The 17,955-nt window shown below is 46.1% G+C and overlaps 1 protein-coding gene across 1 annotated transcript in view; it reads right to left on the reverse strand.

The window, feature by feature from the left end:
• Positions 1 to 17,955, reverse strand: part of LOC120050437 (pleckstrin homology-like domain family B member 2) — a 57,170-nt gene that overhangs the window by 16,367 nt on the left and 22,848 nt on the right. Inside the window, exons 4-7 of the mRNA XM_038997027.1 lie at positions 16,467 to 17,594; positions 6,270 to 6,629; positions 2,637 to 2,810; positions 464 to 601 (exon numbers count right to left, since the gene is read on the reverse strand). Of these exons, the coding sequence (XP_038852955.1) occupies positions 464 to 601; positions 2,637 to 2,810; positions 6,270 to 6,629; positions 16,467 to 17,594 (1,800 nt within the window). The remainder of the gene's footprint in view (positions 1 to 463; positions 602 to 2,636; positions 2,811 to 6,269; positions 6,630 to 16,466; positions 17,595 to 17,955) is intronic.

Genomic DNA, 17,955 nt, shown 5'->3' on the forward strand with positions numbered 1-17,955 from the left:
AACATCCCTGGTCATCCCTACTGCCTCTGGTCTGGAGGACTCACTAAACACATGCTTCGTTTGTAAATGATGTCTGAGTGTTGGAGCTTGCTGGATATCTGTACATTTCAAAAAACTAGAAAATGGTGCCGTCTGGTAAGGAATTTAAAATGATTTATACTTTTACTTTTGATACTTAAGTATATTTAAAACCAAATAATTTTAGAGTTTTACTCAAGTAGTATTTTACTGGGTGACTTTCACTTTTACTTTTCTATTAAGGTATCTTTATCTTTACTTAAGAATGACAATTGAGTACTTTTCCACTACTGCATGCACACAGTGCTTATGACACCACAAATTCTTACAAACTCCATGTAACAGCACGTACACACCCACCCATATTGTCACTCTCTCTCTCCCTCACTTATGTTCAGTTGCCCCTAGTGAACCCAGTTGACTCAGTGTTACAACAGACACACACCTGAGTCTTCTGATCCGGTGCCTGTTGTTCCATGACGGCCATCTTGGTGTCGAGTGTCTCCACAGCATCTCTCTCCTGCTGCAGAGCTGTTAGCTCCGCCTCCTGCTCAGCCTGCACCAGGGCACCCTCCACCTCCACCTGGATGGAGAGAGAGGGAGTGAGTGTGTCCATCTCTACCTGGATGGAGAGAGAGGGAGTGAGTGTGTCCATCTCTACCTGGATGGAGAGAGAGGGAGTGAGTGAGTGTGTCCATCTCTACCTGGATGGAGAGAGAGGGAGTGAGTGAGTGTGTCCATCTCTACCTGGATGGAGAGAGAGGGAGTGAGTGTGTCTATCTCTACCTGGATGGAGAGAGAGGGAGTGAGTCTGTCTATCTCTACCTGGATGGAGAGAGAGGGAGTGAGTCTGTCTATCTCTACCTGGATGGAGAGAGAGGGAGTGAGTCTGTCTATCTCTACCTGGATGGAGAGAGAGGGAGTGAGTCTGTCTATCTCTACCTGGATGGAGAGAGAGGGAGTGAGTCTGTCTATCTCTACCTGGATGGAGAGAGAGGGAGTGAGTCTGTCTATCTCTACCTGGATGGAGAGAGAGGGAGTGAGTCTGTCTATCTCTACCTGGATGGAGAGAGAGGGAGTGAGTCTGTCTATCTCTACCTGGATGGAGAGAGAGGGAGTGAGTCTGTCTATCTTGAGTGGGTTGAGTTACTGACGTGATCTTCCTGTCTGGGTTGGCGCCCCCCCCCCCCCTTGGTTTGTGCTGTGGTGGAGATCTTTGTGGGCTATACTCAGCCTTGTCTCAGGATTGTAAGTTGGTGGTTGAAGTTATCCCTCTAGTGGTGCGGGGGCTGTGCTTTGGCAAAGTGGGTGGGGTTATATCCTTCCTGTTTGGCCCTGTCCGGGGGTATCATCGGATGGGGCCACAGTGTCTCCTGACCCCTCCTGTCTCAGCCTCCAGTATTTATGCTGCAGTAGTTTGTGTCGGGGGGCTAGGGTCAGTTGGTTATATCTGGAGTACTTCTCCTGTCTTATCCAGTGTCCTGTGTGAATTTAAGTATGCTCTCTCTAATTCTCTCCTTCTCTCTTTCTTTCTCTCTCTCTCTCTCTCGGAGAACCTGAGCCCTAGGACCATACGTCAGGACTACCGGGCATGATGACTCCTTGCTGTCCCCAGTCCACCTGGCCTTGCTGCTGTTCCAGTTTCAACTGTTCTGCCTGCGGTTATGGAACCCCTACCTGTCCCAGACCTGCTGCTTTCAACTCTTAATGATCGGCTATGAAAAGCCAACTGACATTTATTCCTGATTATTATTTGACCATGCTTGTCATTTATGAACATTTTGAAAATCTTGGCTCTCTCTAATTCTCTCCTTCTCTCTTTCTTTCTCTCTCTCGGAGGACCTGAGCCCTAGGACCATACGTCAGGACTACCGGGCATGATGACTCCTTGCTGTCCCCAGTCCACCTGGCCTTGCTGCTATTCCAGTTTCAACTGTTCTGCCTGCGGTTATGGAACCCCTACCTGTCCCAGACCTGCTGTTTTCAACTCTTAATGATCGGCTATGAAAAGCCAACTGACATTTATTCCTGATTTATTATTTGACCATGCTTGTCACTTATGAACATTTTGAACATCTTGGCCATGTTCTGTTATAATCTCCACCCGGCACAGCCAGAAGAGGACTGGCCACCCCTCATAGCCTGGTTCCTCTCTAGGTTTCTTCCTTGGTTTTGGCCTTTCTAGGGAGTTTTTCCTAGCCACCGTGCTTCTACACCTGCTTGCTGTTTGGGGTTTTAGGCTGGGTTTCTGTACAGCACTTCGAGATATTAGCTGATGTACGAAGGGCTATATAAAATAAACTTGATTTGATTTGATTTATCTCTACCTGGATGGAGAGAGAGGGAGTGAGTCTGTCTATCTCTACCTGGATGGAGAGAGAGGGAGTGAGTCTGTCTATCTCCACCTGGATGGAGAGGCAGTAAGTATGTCTCTCTCACCTCTTTCTACCCAACTTTTTCTCTACATCTCCCTCCCTCCCTCCCCATATATCTCCCTCCCTCCCTCCCCATATATCTCCCTCCCTCCCCATATATCTCCCTCCCTCCCTCCCTCCCTCCCTCCCTCCCTCCCTCCCTCCCTCTATATCTTTGTCCCTCCCTCCCCCATCCCTCCTTACTTCTCTGAGTGATTCATCCATCTGGTTATCCAGTTCTTTGATCTTCTGTTCCAGCTTGTCCATGTTGTTGAGCACCTGGATCCTCTCCTCCTCCACACGGGTCACTTCCTTCCTCCGCTGTCTCTCCTCCGCACGGGTCTCTTCCTTCCTCCGCTGTCCCTCCTCCGCCAGCGCCTAAAGATGACATCACACTCTCACAATGGAATCTATGTTATGTTCTTTATTCACTGATCCTGGAGAGATATTGGTGGTGCTGTTGTCTGTTCCCAGCCCAGAACAAACCTGATTCAGTTGATCTAGATCTTGATAATTAATTGTGTGTTAGTGCTGAGCAGGAACAAAAGCCTGCACCCACTACAGGTCGTCCAGAACAAGGGAAAAATAAACTGGGGTCAAAGACATAGACATGTTAACGTGATATCTTCATTGGTTGGATTTAGCTGTCCACACACACACTCACATCTCCTGTGACCTGCTCTCACAGCTGCACAGAAACCCAACTTCAAATACAGTATCCAGCACCTCCAGGTTCTGACACGGTAAATAGAAGACCAATTCACTATTAGAAAAACGACCCTGACCTCTAAAGCTTGTTGTGAAGGTCTAAGAAGATAAGACATTTTTGCGAGTAGATAAAATATGTGGCTCCTAAATGGTAGAGTAAGTCAGATTCCAGAGGAGTTTCCACAACAGAACTAAGCAATGTAGAAGGAGGTGTTGAGACGTGGCCAGGGCCAGTGTGTGTTTTTCTCTGTAATACTTTATGGTGAGAGGGGATCTCTCTCTCTACCACTCTTATCTCTCTCTCCTTTAACTCGTATTAAGTCATGAGAAGCTACATGAAGCTTCGTAAAGGCTGTTATTAAGCTTGTGTAAGGACTACTTGACCTGAGGTCTTGCTAACAGGTTGCCAGGTGAACACTGCCTCCTGTCAATCATTTAACAAGGCTTAATTAAGCTTTACTCAGAGACAAAGGAAGGTCAGCAGTAGCACCTTATGTATATCTGTGTGTCAGAGAGAGACAGGGAGGTTGGCTGAAAGTGGAGAAAGAGAGAGAGAGAGACAGGGAGGTTGGCTGAAAGTGGAGAAAGAGAGAGAGAGAGACAGGGAGGTTGGCTGAAAGTGGAGAAAGAGAGAGAGAGAGACAGGGAGGTTGGCTGAAAGTGGAGAAAGAGAGAGAGAGAGACAGGGAGGTTGGCTGAAAGTGGAGAAAGAGAGAGAGAGAGACAGGGAGGTTGGCTGAAAGTGGAGAAAGAGAGAGAGAGAGACAGGGAGGTTGGCTGAAAGTGGAGAGAGAGAGAGAGAGAGAGACAGGGAGGTTGGCTGAAAGTGGAGAAAGAGAGAGAGAGAGACAGGGAGGTTGGCTGAAAGTGGAGAAAGAGAGAGAGAGAGACAGGGAGGTTGGCTGAAAGTGGAGAAAGAGAGAGAGAGAGACAGGGAGGTTGGCTGAAAGTGGAGAAAGAGAGAGAGAGAGACAGGGAGGTTGGCTGAAAGTGGAGAAAGAGAGAGAGAGAGACAGGGAGGTTGGCTGAAAGTGGAGAAAGAGAGAGAGAGAGAGACAGGGAGGTTGGCTGAAAGTGGAGAAAGAGAGAGAGAGAGAGACAGGGAGGTTGGCTGAAAGTGGAGAAAGAGAGAGAGAGAGAGACAGGGAGGTTGGCTGAAAGTGGAGAAAGAGAGAGAGAGAGAGACAGGGAGGTTGGCTGAAAGTGGAGAAAGAGAGAGAGAGAGAGACAGGGAGGTTGGCTGAAAGTGGAGAAAGAGAGAGAGAGACAGGGAGGTTGGCTGAAAGTGGAGAAAGAGAGAGAGAGAGACAGGGAGGTTGGCTGAAAGTGGAGAAAGAGAGAGAGAGACAGGGAGGTTGGCTGAAAGTGTAGAAAGAGAGAGAGAGAGAGGGAGGTTGGCTGAAAGTGTAGAAAGAGAGAGAGAGACAGGGAGGTTGGCTGAAAGTGTAGAAAGAGAGAGAGAGAGACAGGGAGGTTGGCTGAAAGGGGAGAAAGCGAGAGAGAGACAGGGAGGTTGGCTGAAAGTGGAGAAAGAGAGAGAGAGACAGGGAGGTTGGCTGAAAGTGGAGAAAGAGAGAGAGAGACAGGGAGGTTGGCTGAAAGTGTAGAAAGAGAGAGAGGGAGGTTGGCTGAAAGTGTAGAAAGAGAGAGAGAGAGAGGGAGGTTGGCTGAAAGTGTAGAAAGAGAGAGAGAGACAGGGAGGTTGGCTGAAAGAGGAGAAAGAGAGAGAGAGAGACAGGGAGGTTGGCTGAAAGTGGAGAAAGAGAGAAAGAGAGACAGGGAGGTTGGCTGAAAGTGGAGAAAGAGAGAGAGAGAGAGGGAGGTTGGCTGAAAGTGTAGAAAGAGAGAGAGAGACAGAGAGGTTGGCTGAAAGTGTAGAAAGAGAGAGAGAGAGAGGGAGGTTGGCTGAAAGATGAGAAAGAGAGAGAGAGACAGGGAGGTTGGCTGAAAGTGTAGAAAGAGAGAGAGAGACAGGGAGGTTGGCTGAAAGATGAGAAAGAGAGAGAGAGACAGGGAGGTTGGCTGAAAGTGTAGAAAGAGAGAGAGAGACAGGGAGGTTGGCTGAAAGTGTAGAAAGAGAGAGAGAGAGAGGGAGGTTGGCTGAAAGTGTAGAAAGAGAGAGAGAGACAGAGAGGTTGGCTGAAAGTGTAGAAAGAGAGAGAGAGAGAGGGAGGTTGGCTGAAAGATGAGAAAGAGAGAGAGAGACAGGGAGGTTGGCTGAAAGTGTAGAAAGAGAGAGAGAGACAGGGAGGTTGGCTGAAAGATGAGAAAGAGAGAGAGAGACAGGGAGGTTGGCTGAAAGTGTAGAAAGAGAGAGAGAGACAGGGAGGTTGGCTGAAAGTGTAGAAAGAGAGAGAGAGAGAGGGAGGTTGGCTGAAAGTGTAGAAAGAGAGAGAGAGACAGGGAGGTTGGCTGAAAGTGGAGAAAGAGAGAGAGAGAGACAGGGAGGTTGGCTGAAAGTGGAGAAAGAGAGAAAGAGAGACAGGGAGGTTGGCTGAAAGTGGAGAAAGAGAGAGAGAGAGGGGGAGGTTGGCTGAAAGTGTAGAAAGAGAGAGAGAGACAGGGAGGTTGGCTGAAAGTGTAGAAAGAGAGAGAGAGACAGGGAGGTTGGCTGAAAGATGAGAAAGAGAGAGAGAGACAGGGAGGTTGGCTGAAAGTGTAGAAAGAGAGAGAGAGACAGGGAGGTTGGCTGAAAGTGTAGAAAGAGAGAGAGAGAGAGGGAGGTTGGCTGAAAGTGTAGAAAGAGAGAGAGAGACAGGGAGGTTGGCTGAAAGTGGAGAAAGAGAGAGAGAGAGACAGGGAGGTTGGCTGAAAGTGGAGAAAGAGAGAAAGAGAGACAGGGAGGTTGGCTGAAAGTGGAGAAAGAGAGAGAGAGAGAGGGAGGTTGGCTGAAAGTGTAGAAAGAGAGAGAGAGACAGGGAGGTTGGCTGAAAGTGTAGAAAGAGAGAGAGAGACAGGGAGGTTGGCTGAAAGATGAGAAAGAGAGAGAGAGACAGGGAGGTTGGCTGAAAGTGTAGAAAGAGAGAGAGAGACAGGGAGGTTGGCTGAAAGATGAGAAAGAGAGAGAGAGACAGGGAGGTTGGCTGAAAGATGAGAAAGAGAGAGTGTGAGAAAGTGAAGAAGTCTCACCTGATTGGTCCTCGGTAGATGCTGGGTGGGTGAGGAGGCAGAGCTTCGTAGAGTGACGACGGGCGATTCCGCCCTGTTGTCACGGGGATCGCTGCTCCATCGCTGTCCGACCTGGCACTCCTTGTCGTTACCATAATAATTGTTTTCCGAGCCGGTACCATTTCTGTCAACGGTTAAGTCGAAGAAGACGGATACTGGCTCTTTGTCGTCAGAGACCTGGAGCTTCTCTAGTTCCCGGTTGATCTTTTGAAGGTCGGCTAGACCGGTACCTGGACTAGAACCAACACCCTTCTCCCTGTCCTGCTCCGATCGCCCCAGCTCTGAACACAAAGACAGGATGGTCTCCAGCCGTTGGAGTTCCTACAACACACACAGAAACCCACACAAACATGTACACTACCGTTCACAAGACAGGGGTCACTTAGAAATGTCCTTTGTTTTGGAAGAAAAGCACAATTTTTGTCCATTAAAATAACATCAAATTGATCAGAAATACAGTGTAGACATTGTTAATGTTGTAAATCACTATTATAGCTGATTTTTTATGGAATATCTACATAGGCGTACAGAGGCCCATTATCAGCAACCATCACTCCTGTGTTCCAATGGCATGTTGTGTTAGCTAATCCAAGTTTATAATTTTAAAAGGCTTATTGATCATTAGAAAACAGCTGAAAACTGTTGTTCTGATAAAAGAAGCAATACAACTGGCTTAATTTAGATTAGATAAGTATATGGATCATCAGCATTTGTGGGTTCGATTACAGGCTCAAACGGCAAGAAACAAAATAACTTTCTTCTGAAACTTGTCAGTCTATTCTTGTTCTGAGAAATGAAGGCTATTCCATGCGTGAAATTGCCAAGAAACTGAAGATCTCGTACAACGCTGTGTACTACTTCCTTCACAGAACAGCGCAAACTGTCTCTAACCAGAATAGAAAGAGGAGTGGGAGGCCCCGGTGCACTACTGAGCAAGAGGACAAGTACATTAGTGTTTAGTTTGAGAAACAGACGTCTCACAAGTCCTCAGCTGGCAGCTTCATTAAATAGTACCCGCAAAACACCAGTCTCAACGTCAACCGTGAAGAGGCGACTCTGGGAACACATGGCGCAGCAAGGACCTCAACATGACAGCCGCTCAATGCCCAGGCTGTGGACAGAGCAACAGGCCCAACCCCCACTAATACACCCGCCCAAGTCCCATCCTGCGACCTAAGAGGTATGTATCAGATGCTCTGCTCACACCTACTGTAATGGTTCAGGCCTAAACCACACAAAAACAACACTAGACACTATGGAACACAAAGCTTTTACTATCTCATCCTGGAATATACAAGGTCTGAGGTCATCTGCCTTTATCCTAGAGCAGGAATCCAGATTTCATCAAAGAAATTGGAAATAGACATTGTCAAGAATGTCAAGAAATATAGTATAGAGGAGATGGACCCACTGGTTGTTCTCTAGGTTACAGAGAGCTGGTAGTCCCATCCACCAAACTACCAGGTATGAAAGAGTGGAGAAACTCAGGGGGTATGCTAATTTGTTATAGGGCAGACCTAACCCACTCTCTTAAATGAGTCAAAATAGGAACATTTTACATCTGGCTAGATTATCTCAACAGAGAAATTTCCTCATGTGTGCTACCTATATCCCCCCAATAGTCTCCCCATACTTTAACGATGACAGCTTCTCCATCCTAGAGGGGGAGATCAACCATTTCCAGGCCCAGGGACTTGTACTATAACAAAGAAAAAATAGCAAAAACATATGCAGTTGAAGTCGGAGTTTACATACACCTTAGCCAAATACATTTAAACTCAGTTTTTCACAATTCCTGACATTTAATCCTAGTAAAAATTCCCTGTCTTAGGTCAGTTAGGATCACCACTTTATTTTAATAATGTGAAACGTCAGAATAATAGTAGAAATAATTTTTTATTTCAGCTTTTATTTCTTTCATCACATTCCCAGTAGGTCAGAAGTTTACATACACTCAATTAGTATTTGGTAGCATTGCCTTTAAATTGTATAACTTTGGTCAAACGTTTCAGGTAGCCTTCCACAAACTTCCCTCAATAAGTTGGGTGAATTTTGGCCCATTCCTCCTGACAGAGCTGGTGTAACTGAGTCAGGTTTGTAGGCCTCCTTGCTAGCACACACTTTTTCAGATCTGCCCACAAATTTTCTATAGGATTTAGGTCAGGGCTTTGTGATGGCCACTCCAATACCTTGACGTTGTTGTCCTTAAGCCATTTTGCCACAACTTTGGAAGTATGCTTGGGGTCATTGTCCATTTGGAAGACCCGTTTGCGACCAAGCTTTAACTTCCTGTCTGATGCCTTGAGATGTTGCTTCAATATATCTGCATCATTTTCTTCCTCATGATGCCATCTATTTTGTGAAGTGCACCAGTCCCTCCTGCAGCAAAGCACACCCACAACATGATGCTGCCACCCCCGTGCTTCACGGTTGGGATGGTGTTCTTCGGCTTGCAAGCCTCTCCCTTTTCCCCCCAAACATAACTATGGTAATTATGGCCAAACAGTTCTATTTTTGTTTCATCAGACCAGAGGACATTTCTCCAAAAAGTACACTGCTCAAAAGAATAAAGGGAACACTAAAATAACACATCCTAGATCTGAATGAATGAAATATTCTTATTAAATACTTTTTTCTTTACATAGTTGAATGTGCTGACAACAAAATCACACAAACATTATCAATGGAAATCAAATTTATCAACCCATGGAGGTCTGGATTTGGAGTCACACTCAAAATTAAAGTGGAAAACCACACTACAGGCTGACCCAACTTTGATGTCCTCGTAATGTCCTTAAAACAAGTCAAAATGAGGCTCAGTAGTGTGTGTGGCCTCCACGTGCCTGTATGACCTCCCTACAACGCCTGGGCATGCTCCTGATGAGGTGGCGGATGGTCTCCTGAGGGATCTCCTCCCAGACCTGGACTAAAGCATCCGCCAACTCCTGGACAGTCTGTGGTGCAAAGTGGCGTTGGTGGATGGAGCGAGACATGATGTCCCAGATGTGCTCAATTGGATTTAGGTCTGGGGAACGGGCGGGCCAGTCCATAGCATCAATGCCTTCCTCTTGCAGGAACTGCTGACACACTCCAGCCACATGAGGTCTAGCATTGTCTTGCATTAGGAGGAACCCAGGGCCAACCGCACCAGCATATGGTCTCACAAGGGGTCTGAGGATCTCATCTCAGTACCTAATGGCAGTCAGGCTACCTCTGGCGAGCACATGGAGGGCTGTGCGGCCCCCCAAAGAAATGCCACCCCACACCATGACTGACCCACCGCCAAACCGGTCATGCTGGAGGATGTTGCAGGCAGCAGAACGTTCTCCACGGCGTCTCCAGACTCTGTCACATCTGTCACTTGCTCAGTGTGAACCTGCTTTCATCTGTGAAGAGCACAGGGCGCCAGTGGCGAATTTGCCAATCTTGGTGTTCTCTGGCAAATGCCAAACGTCCTGCACGGTGTTGGGCTGTAAGCACAACCCCCACCTGTGGACGTCGGGCCGTCATACCACCCTCATGGAGTCTGTTTCTGACCGTTTGAGCAGACACGTGCACATTTGTGGCCTGCTGGAGGTCATTTTGCAGGGCTCTGGCAGTGCTCCTCCTGCTCCTCCTTGCACAAAGGCGGAGGTAGCGGTCCTGCTGCTGGGTTGTTGCCCTCCTACGGCCTCCTCCACGTCTCCTGATGTACTGGCCTGTCTCCTGGTAGCGCCTCCATGCTCTGGACACTACGCTGACAGACACAGCAAACCTTCTTGCCACAGCTCGCATTGATGTGCCATCCTGGATGAGCTGCACTACCTGAGCCACTTGTGTGGGTTGTAGACTCCGTCGCATGCTACCACTAGAGTGAAAGCACCGCCAGCATTCAAAAGTGACCAAAACATCAGCCAGGAAGCATAGGAACTGAGAAGTGGTCTGTGGTCACCACCTGCAGAACCACTCCTTTATTGGGGGTGTCTTGCTAATTGCCTATAATTTCCACCTGTTGTCTATTCCATTTGCACAACAGCATGTGAAATTTATTGTCAATCAGTGTTGCTTCCTAAGTGGACAGTTTGATTTCACAGAAGTGTGATTGACTTGGAGTTACATTGTGTTGTTTAAGTGTTCCCTTTATTTTTTTGAGCAGTGTATGATCTTTGTCCCCATGTGCAGTTGCAAACCGTATTCTGGCTTTATTATGGCAGTTTTGGAGCAGTGGCTTCTTCCTTGCTGAGCAGCCTTTCAGGTTATGTCGATATAGGACTCGTTTTACTGTGGATATAGATACGTTTGGACCTGTCTCCTCCAGCATCTTCACAAGGTCCTTTGCTGTTGTTCTGGGATTGATTTGCACTTTTCACACCAAAGTATGTTCATCTCTAGGAGACAGAATGCATTTCGTTCCTGAGCGGTATGACGGCTGCGTGGTACCATGGTGTTTATACTTGCGTACTTGTTTTGTTTGTACAGATGAACGTGATACCTTCGGGCATTTGGAAATTGCTCCCAAGGATGAACCAGACTTGTGGAGGTCTACAATTTTTTTCCTGAGGTCTTGGCTGATTTCTTTCGATTTTTACAAGATGTCAAGCAAAGAGGCACTGAGCTGGAAGGTAGGCCTTGAAATACATCCACAGGTACACCTCCAATTGACTCAAATGATGTCAATTAGCCTATCAGAAGCTTCTAAATCCATGATGTCATTTTCTGGAATTTTCCAAGCTGTTTAAAGGCACAGTCAACTTCGTGTATGTAAACTTTTGACCCACTGGAATTGTGATACAGTGAATTATAAGTGAAATAATCTGTCTGTAAACAATTGTTGGAAAAATTACTTATGCCATGCACAAAGTAGATGTCCTAACCGACTTGAAGAAACTATAGTTTAACAAGAAATTTGTGTAGTGGTTGAAAATCGAGTTTTAATGACTCCAACCTAAGTGTATGTAAACTTCCGACTTCAACTGTACATGATCAAATACAAATCTTAGAATCAGATATTATAAGACTACCAGAACCCACTGGATTCTCCAATTACTTTGAATGAACTACAGGACAAAATACAAACCCTCCAACCCAAAATGGCCTGTGGTGTTAATGATATCCTACATGAAATGATAAAATATACAGACAAAGTGGCTATACTTAAACTCTTAACATCATCCTCAGATCTGACATCTTCCCCAATATTTGGAACCAAGGACTGATAACCCCAATCCACAAAAGTGGAGACAAATTTGACCCCAATAACTACGGTGGGATATGCGTCAACAGCAACCTTGGGAAAATCCTCTGCAATACCATTAACAGCAGACTTGTACATTACCTTAATGAAAACAATGTACTGAGCATATGTCAAATTGGCTTTTTACCAAATTACCGTACAACAGACCACGGATTCACCCTGCACACCCTAATTGACAAACAAAACAAAGGCAAAGTCTTCTCATGCTTTGTTGGCTTCAAAAAAGCTTTTGGACTCATTTTGGCATGAAAGTCTGCTATACAAATTGATGGAAAGTGGTGTTGGGGGAAAAACATATGACATTATAAAATCCATGTACACAAACAACAAGTGCGGTTAAAATTAAAATAAAAACACGCACATTTCTTTCCACAGGTTCGTGGGGTGAGACAGGGATGCAGCTTAAGCCCCACCCTCTTGAACATATATATCAACGAATTGTCGAGGGCACTACGACAGTCTGCAGCACCTGGCCTCACCCCACTAGAATCTAAAGTCAAATGTCTACTGTTTGCTGATGATCTGGTGCTTCTGTTCTGGGCCCTGACAGTAAATCTCAGTAAGACAAAAATAATGGTGTTGCAAAAAAGATCCAGTTGCCAGGACCACAAATACAAATTACATCTAGACACCGTTGCCCTAGAGCACACAAAAAATTATACATACCTCGGCCTAAACATCAGCGCCACAGGTAACAACCACAAATCTGTGAACGATCTGAGAGACAAGGCAAGAAGGGCATTCGATGGCTTCAAAAAGAACATACCAATTAGGATATGGCTAAAAATACTTGAATCAGTTATAGAACATTCTGGGGTCCGCTCACCAACCAAGAATTAAAAAAAATGGGACAAATACCAAATTGAGACTCTGCATGCAGAATTCTGCAAAAATATCCTCAGTGTACAACGTAAAACACCAAATAAAGCATGCAGAGCAGAATTAGGCCGATACCGCTAATTATCAAAATCCAGAAAAGAGCCATTAAATTCTACAACCACCTAAAAGGAAGCAATTCCCAAACCTTCCATAACAAAACCATCACCTACAGAGAAGTGAACCTGGAGAAGAGCCCCCAAAGCAAGCTGGTCCTGGGGCTCTGTTCACAAACAGACACAGAGCCCTTTGACAGCAACACAATTAGACCCAACCAAATAATGAAAAAAAAATATATAATTACTTGACACATTGAAAATAATTATTTAAAAGAACAGAGAAAACTAGAATGGTATTTGGCCCTAAACAGAGAGTACACAGTGGCAGAATACCTGACCACTGTGACTGACCCAAAATTAAGGAAAGCTTTGACTATGTACAGACTCAGTGAGCAAGAGAAGATAGGCTATGCGCACACTGCCCACAAAATGAGTTGCACTTCCTAATCTCCTGCCAAATGTATGACCATATTAGAGACACATATTGCCCTCAGATTACACAGACCCACAAAGAATTCAAAAACAAATCCAATTTTGATAAACTCCCATATCAAATTAAATCAAATTTGATTTGTCACATGCGCCAAATAAAACAGGTATTAGTAGACCTTAGTGAAATGCTTCCTTACAAGCCCTTAACCAACAATGCAGTTAAGAAAAGAATTACAAATAGTTAAAGAGCAGCAGTAAAATAACAATAGCGAGGCTATATACAGGGGGCACCGGTACAGAGTCAATGTGCGGAGGCACCGGTTAGTCGAGGTAATTGAACTAAAGTAGGTAGAGTTATTAAAGTGACTATGCATTGATAATAACAGAGAGTAGCAGCAGCGTAGAAGGGGGGGGGGGGGGGTGCAAATAGTCTGGGTAGCCATTTGATTAGATGTTCAGGAGGCTGATGGCTTTGGGGTAGAAGCTGCTTAGAAGCCTCTTGGACCTAGACTTGGCGCTCCGGTACCGGTTGCTGTGTGGTAGCAGAGAGAACAGTCTATGACTAGGGTGGCTGGAGTCTTTGCCACCGCCTGGTATAGAGGTCCTGGACAGCAGGAAGCTTGGCCCCAGTGATGTACTGGGCCGTACGCACTACCCACTACCCTCTACCCACTATTGGGTGAAATAACACCGTGTGCAATTACAGCAGAAAGATTTATGACCTGTATTGAAGATTTTCCAGTACCTATACTGTTTTCTTAGAAGTAGTAAGCAGAATCAATACAGGGTTAAACATTAGACAAGTGTAAACATAATGTAATCAGAAACCATGTGATTATGCAAAGCTGGATCAACACAAGCCTAGTCATGTTGGGTCATGCTTGGTCTTGTGAAGGCCTTTGGACAGGAGCATTGGTTAATCATTTATAGGCACCATAGGCTTGGACTTGTGAAGGTCAATGGACAGGCAAATTAGTTAATCAGTTATAGGCACCATTAGACATACACCTGCATCAGGAGTGTGCATGTCTGTTTATTTTTGTGTAATTGCTATGGTCACCAATAGAACACCAATAGAATCTATGCCCTAATGTCTGTGCCAATAAGAAAGTGTAAACAAGTCAGAAGTGAGACTGAAAGAGAATGGTTAAAGGCTAAAGGGTATTAATAATTTACAAAAAGTTGAGTGACTATGTATGTTATGTAAGGGTAAAACTGTATAAAAGGAGAGTGCTGAGACTGGAAAGATCAGGTCCATGGGCCGGCTTGGCTTTGTTACTTTGTAATAAAGTCTATTTGAATTCACAAGTTCCGGTATCTGAGAAATATTGAGAAAATATTTCCACGACACCTGTTGCCACAAGAAAAGGGCAACCAGTGAAGAACAAACACCATTGTAAATACAACCTATATTAATTTATTTTCCCTTTTTTACATAATATGACATTTGAAATGTCTTTATTCGTTATGGAATTTGTGTGAGTGTAATGTTTTTATTGTTAATTTCACTTTTGTTTATTATCTATTTTCACTTGCTTTGGCAATGTTAACATACAGTGCATTTAGAAAGTATTCAGACCCCTTGACTTTTTCCACTTTGTTACGTTACAGCCTTATTCTAAAACGGATTAAATCTTTTTTCCCCCTCATCAATCTACACACAATACCCCATAATGAAAAAGCAAAAACTGTTTTTTAGAAATTTGTGCAAATGCACACCTGTATTTGTGGAGTTTCTCCCATTCTTCTCTGCAGATCCTCTCATGCGCTGTCGGGTTGGATGGGGAACGTCGCTGCATAGCTATTTTCAGGTCTTCCCAGAGATGTTCGATCGGGTTCAAGTCCGGGCTCTGGCTGGGCCATTCAAGGACATGCAGAGACTTGTCCCAAAGCCACTCCTGCATTGTCTTGGCTGTGTGCTTAGATTCGTTGTCCTGTTGGGGAAGGTGAACCTTCGCCCCAGTCTAAGGTCTTAAGAGCTCTGGAGCAGGTTTTCATCAAGGATCTCTCTGTATTTTGCTCTGTTCATGTTTCCCAATTCCTGCCGCTGAAAAACATCCCCACAGCATGATGCTGCCACCACCATCCTTCACTGTTTGGCATTCAGGCCAAATAGTTCAATCTTGGTTTCATCAGACCAGATAATCTTGTTTCTCCTGGTCAGAGTCTTTAGGTGCCTTTTGGCAAACTCCAAGTGGGCTGTCATGTGCTCTACCATAAAAGGCCTGATTTGTAGAGTGCTGCAGAGATGGTTGTCCTTCTGGAAGGTTCTCCCATCTCCACAGAGGAACTCTGGAGCTCTGTCAGAGTGACCATCGGGTTCTTGGTCACCTCCCTGACCAACACCCCCGATTGCTCAGTGTGGTTGGAAGGCCAACTCTAGGAACAGTCTCGGTGGTTCTTCCATTTAAAAATAATGGAGGCCACAATGTTCTTGGGGACCTTCAATGCTGCAGACATATTTTGGTACCCTTCCCCAGATTTGTGCCTCGACACAATCCTGTCTCAGAGATCTACAGACAATTCCTTCGACGTCATGGCTTGGTTTTTGCTCTGACATGCACTGTCAACTGTGGGACCTTACATAGACAGGTGTGTGCCTTTCCAAATCATGTCCAATCAATTGAATTTACTCCAATCAAGTTGTGGAAACATCTCAAGGATGATCAATGGAAAAGGATTTACCGGAGCTCAATTTCCAGTCTCACAGCAAAGGGTCTGAATACTTATGTAAATTAGGTATTTCTAAAAACCTGTTTTCACTGTCATTATGGGGTATTGTGATGTCATTATGGAGTATTGTGTTTAGATTGATGAGGGAAAAAAACTTGAATCCATTTTAGAATAAGGCTGTAACGTAACAAAATGTGGAAAAAGTCAAGGGGTCTGAATACTTTCCAAATGCACTGTTTCCCATGCCAATAAAGCCTTTTGAATTGAATTGAGAGGAGAGAGAGAGAAAGACAGCAAGAGAGCGAGCGAGAGAAAGAGCGAGTGTTTAAATCCACCTGCGGTATATTCCTACTCATTAATTCAATCTGGTTCTAACCCACATCTGATGTTTCTGTTATGGGTTCCAAAATGACCCGGACCAACCCAACTGGGCGGAACTCCAGATGGCCTGACTTATGGAACCACACACACACACACACACACACTCACAAACCACACACACACACACACACACACACACACAAACCACAGAGAGCCCAAAGAAGTCTGTGCTTTCCTCTGAACCAGACCCAACAAAGTGAAGGAGTGAGAATAGCTACGTATCTTAGCATAGGCTAGCAGCCAGAGGTCTTAGCACTGAACCTCCCTCAGGGAACGTGTGTGTGTGTGTGTGTGTGTGTGTGTGTGTGTGTGTGTGTGTGTGTGTATTCATCTGTGTGTGTGTGTGTGTACGCCCAAACAGCGCACCTCCTGAACAATGTCTTCAAGAGGTCGAGAGGTAAGAGGGAAGTTATCCGATTCCACCCATCCTGTTCCTCATTTAATTACTATTTCATTTGGATCATTTCAAACATACACACACACACACACACACACACTACTCACCAGTCTCTCCACTTCCTGTTCTCGTAGTCTCTCGTCTCTCTGGCGATGGTGGTAGTCAGTCAGTTCTTCTTTCCCACTCAGGGAGCTGATACTGCCACTCCTCACCCTGAACCCCCCTGGTGGGGTCAACCCCGACCCCACCCTCACCCCTCCCTTTCCGAATGACTGCCTTCGTTCCTCTAATCCTAGCCCGGGCTCCAGCCTTCCCCCCCTGTGCTCTCTCCCCCTCTCCCCCAGAAAGAGCTCTGGTCCTGGGGAGGCTCCTCTGGTGGCTGACCTCTTTGGCTCCTGAAGGCTGGAGGTGGATCTGGTGGAGGTGAGGCTGAGTTTCTTGGCCACACGGGGGCTGGAAGAGCCCCCTGATAGGAACTGTGTGGTCCCGTCTGGAGGGGCCTGGGTGGGAGACTCAGGGATGGAGAGAGAGATGGATTCCACCCCCTCTCCTTGGTTCCGGTTCATGTTTTGGGCCTGGCTGTAGGTGAAGTTAGTGATTTGGTTATGGTTGTAGTTGTTGTTTGTGGTGTGGTTTTGGCTATTGTTGTGAGAGGAGTTGCGTAGAGGATTAGAGGTCAGGGGGAGGGAAAACAGGTCCAGGGCTCTGTTGTCATGGGAACGAGGTGATGATGAGGGGCAGAGGCGGGGCAGTGAGCGGCTGTGACTTTCCATTATGCCGCCTATAGACCCTGCAGAGTACTTCCTGGTTCGGTTGCTAGGCACCGGCTCATGGTTGCCGTGGCTTCGGAGTCCCAGGCGGGGGCTGGAGGGCATGCTGGCTGCTCCACTAGTTGGAAAGAGGGATGAGGGTGGAGGAGAGGAGAGGCTATCACCACCGGCCACCGAGTTAGAGGAACTTCCACCGTTCCGCATCGACAACAGGGGGGAGGAGTTTGGGTTTAGTGGGCGTCGTCCATTGCCAGGGGAGATGAGCAGGCTGTCCTGTGATTGGTAGGATTGTTTCCGGGTCACGGAGGTTCGGGAGGAAGGGGGGTCTGAGCGCCGAGAGGGGGAGCGAGGGGCGGCAGCTTTGCCAGAGAGAGGAGGACGATCAGAGCCGTAGAAACGCCTAGCCTGTTCCTGATAGGCTGACCACATCGAGGTGGGTGAGGTCACAGGCGTGGTGGGTGGAGACTGGGAGGGAGAGAGAAGAGTAGAAGAAAATTCATTAGGAATGTCCATCTAGCAGGGGTACTCAACTACTATTTGAGAAGGTCCGGTCACACAAATTTCCTAGGTGCAGTGGCGACCCATCATTCAGGGCACGTGAGGCAGATTTTTTTTGGTTGTTGTTGCCTGTTATTTTGGCATTAATACATTTCACATATCAGTTTGCAAACATAAAAAAAAAAATCATAATCATTGAGTTAATAAAGCTGCATACAAACATGGTCTCTTTTTTGCTTTCTTGAGTAAGGCAGCTCCAAAATGCAGGTGTTTTCTGTGGTGGTGGGGCAGCCAGCGGAAAATACGGAGCGTAGGGGTTGGTAAAGTT

The sequence above is a fragment of the Salvelinus namaycush genome, chromosome 7 (genome assembly GCF_016432855.1).
Source record: "Salvelinus namaycush isolate Seneca chromosome 7, SaNama_1.0, whole genome shotgun sequence".
In the NCBI taxonomy this organism is placed as follows: domain Eukaryota; kingdom Metazoa; phylum Chordata; class Actinopteri; order Salmoniformes; family Salmonidae; genus Salvelinus; species Salvelinus namaycush.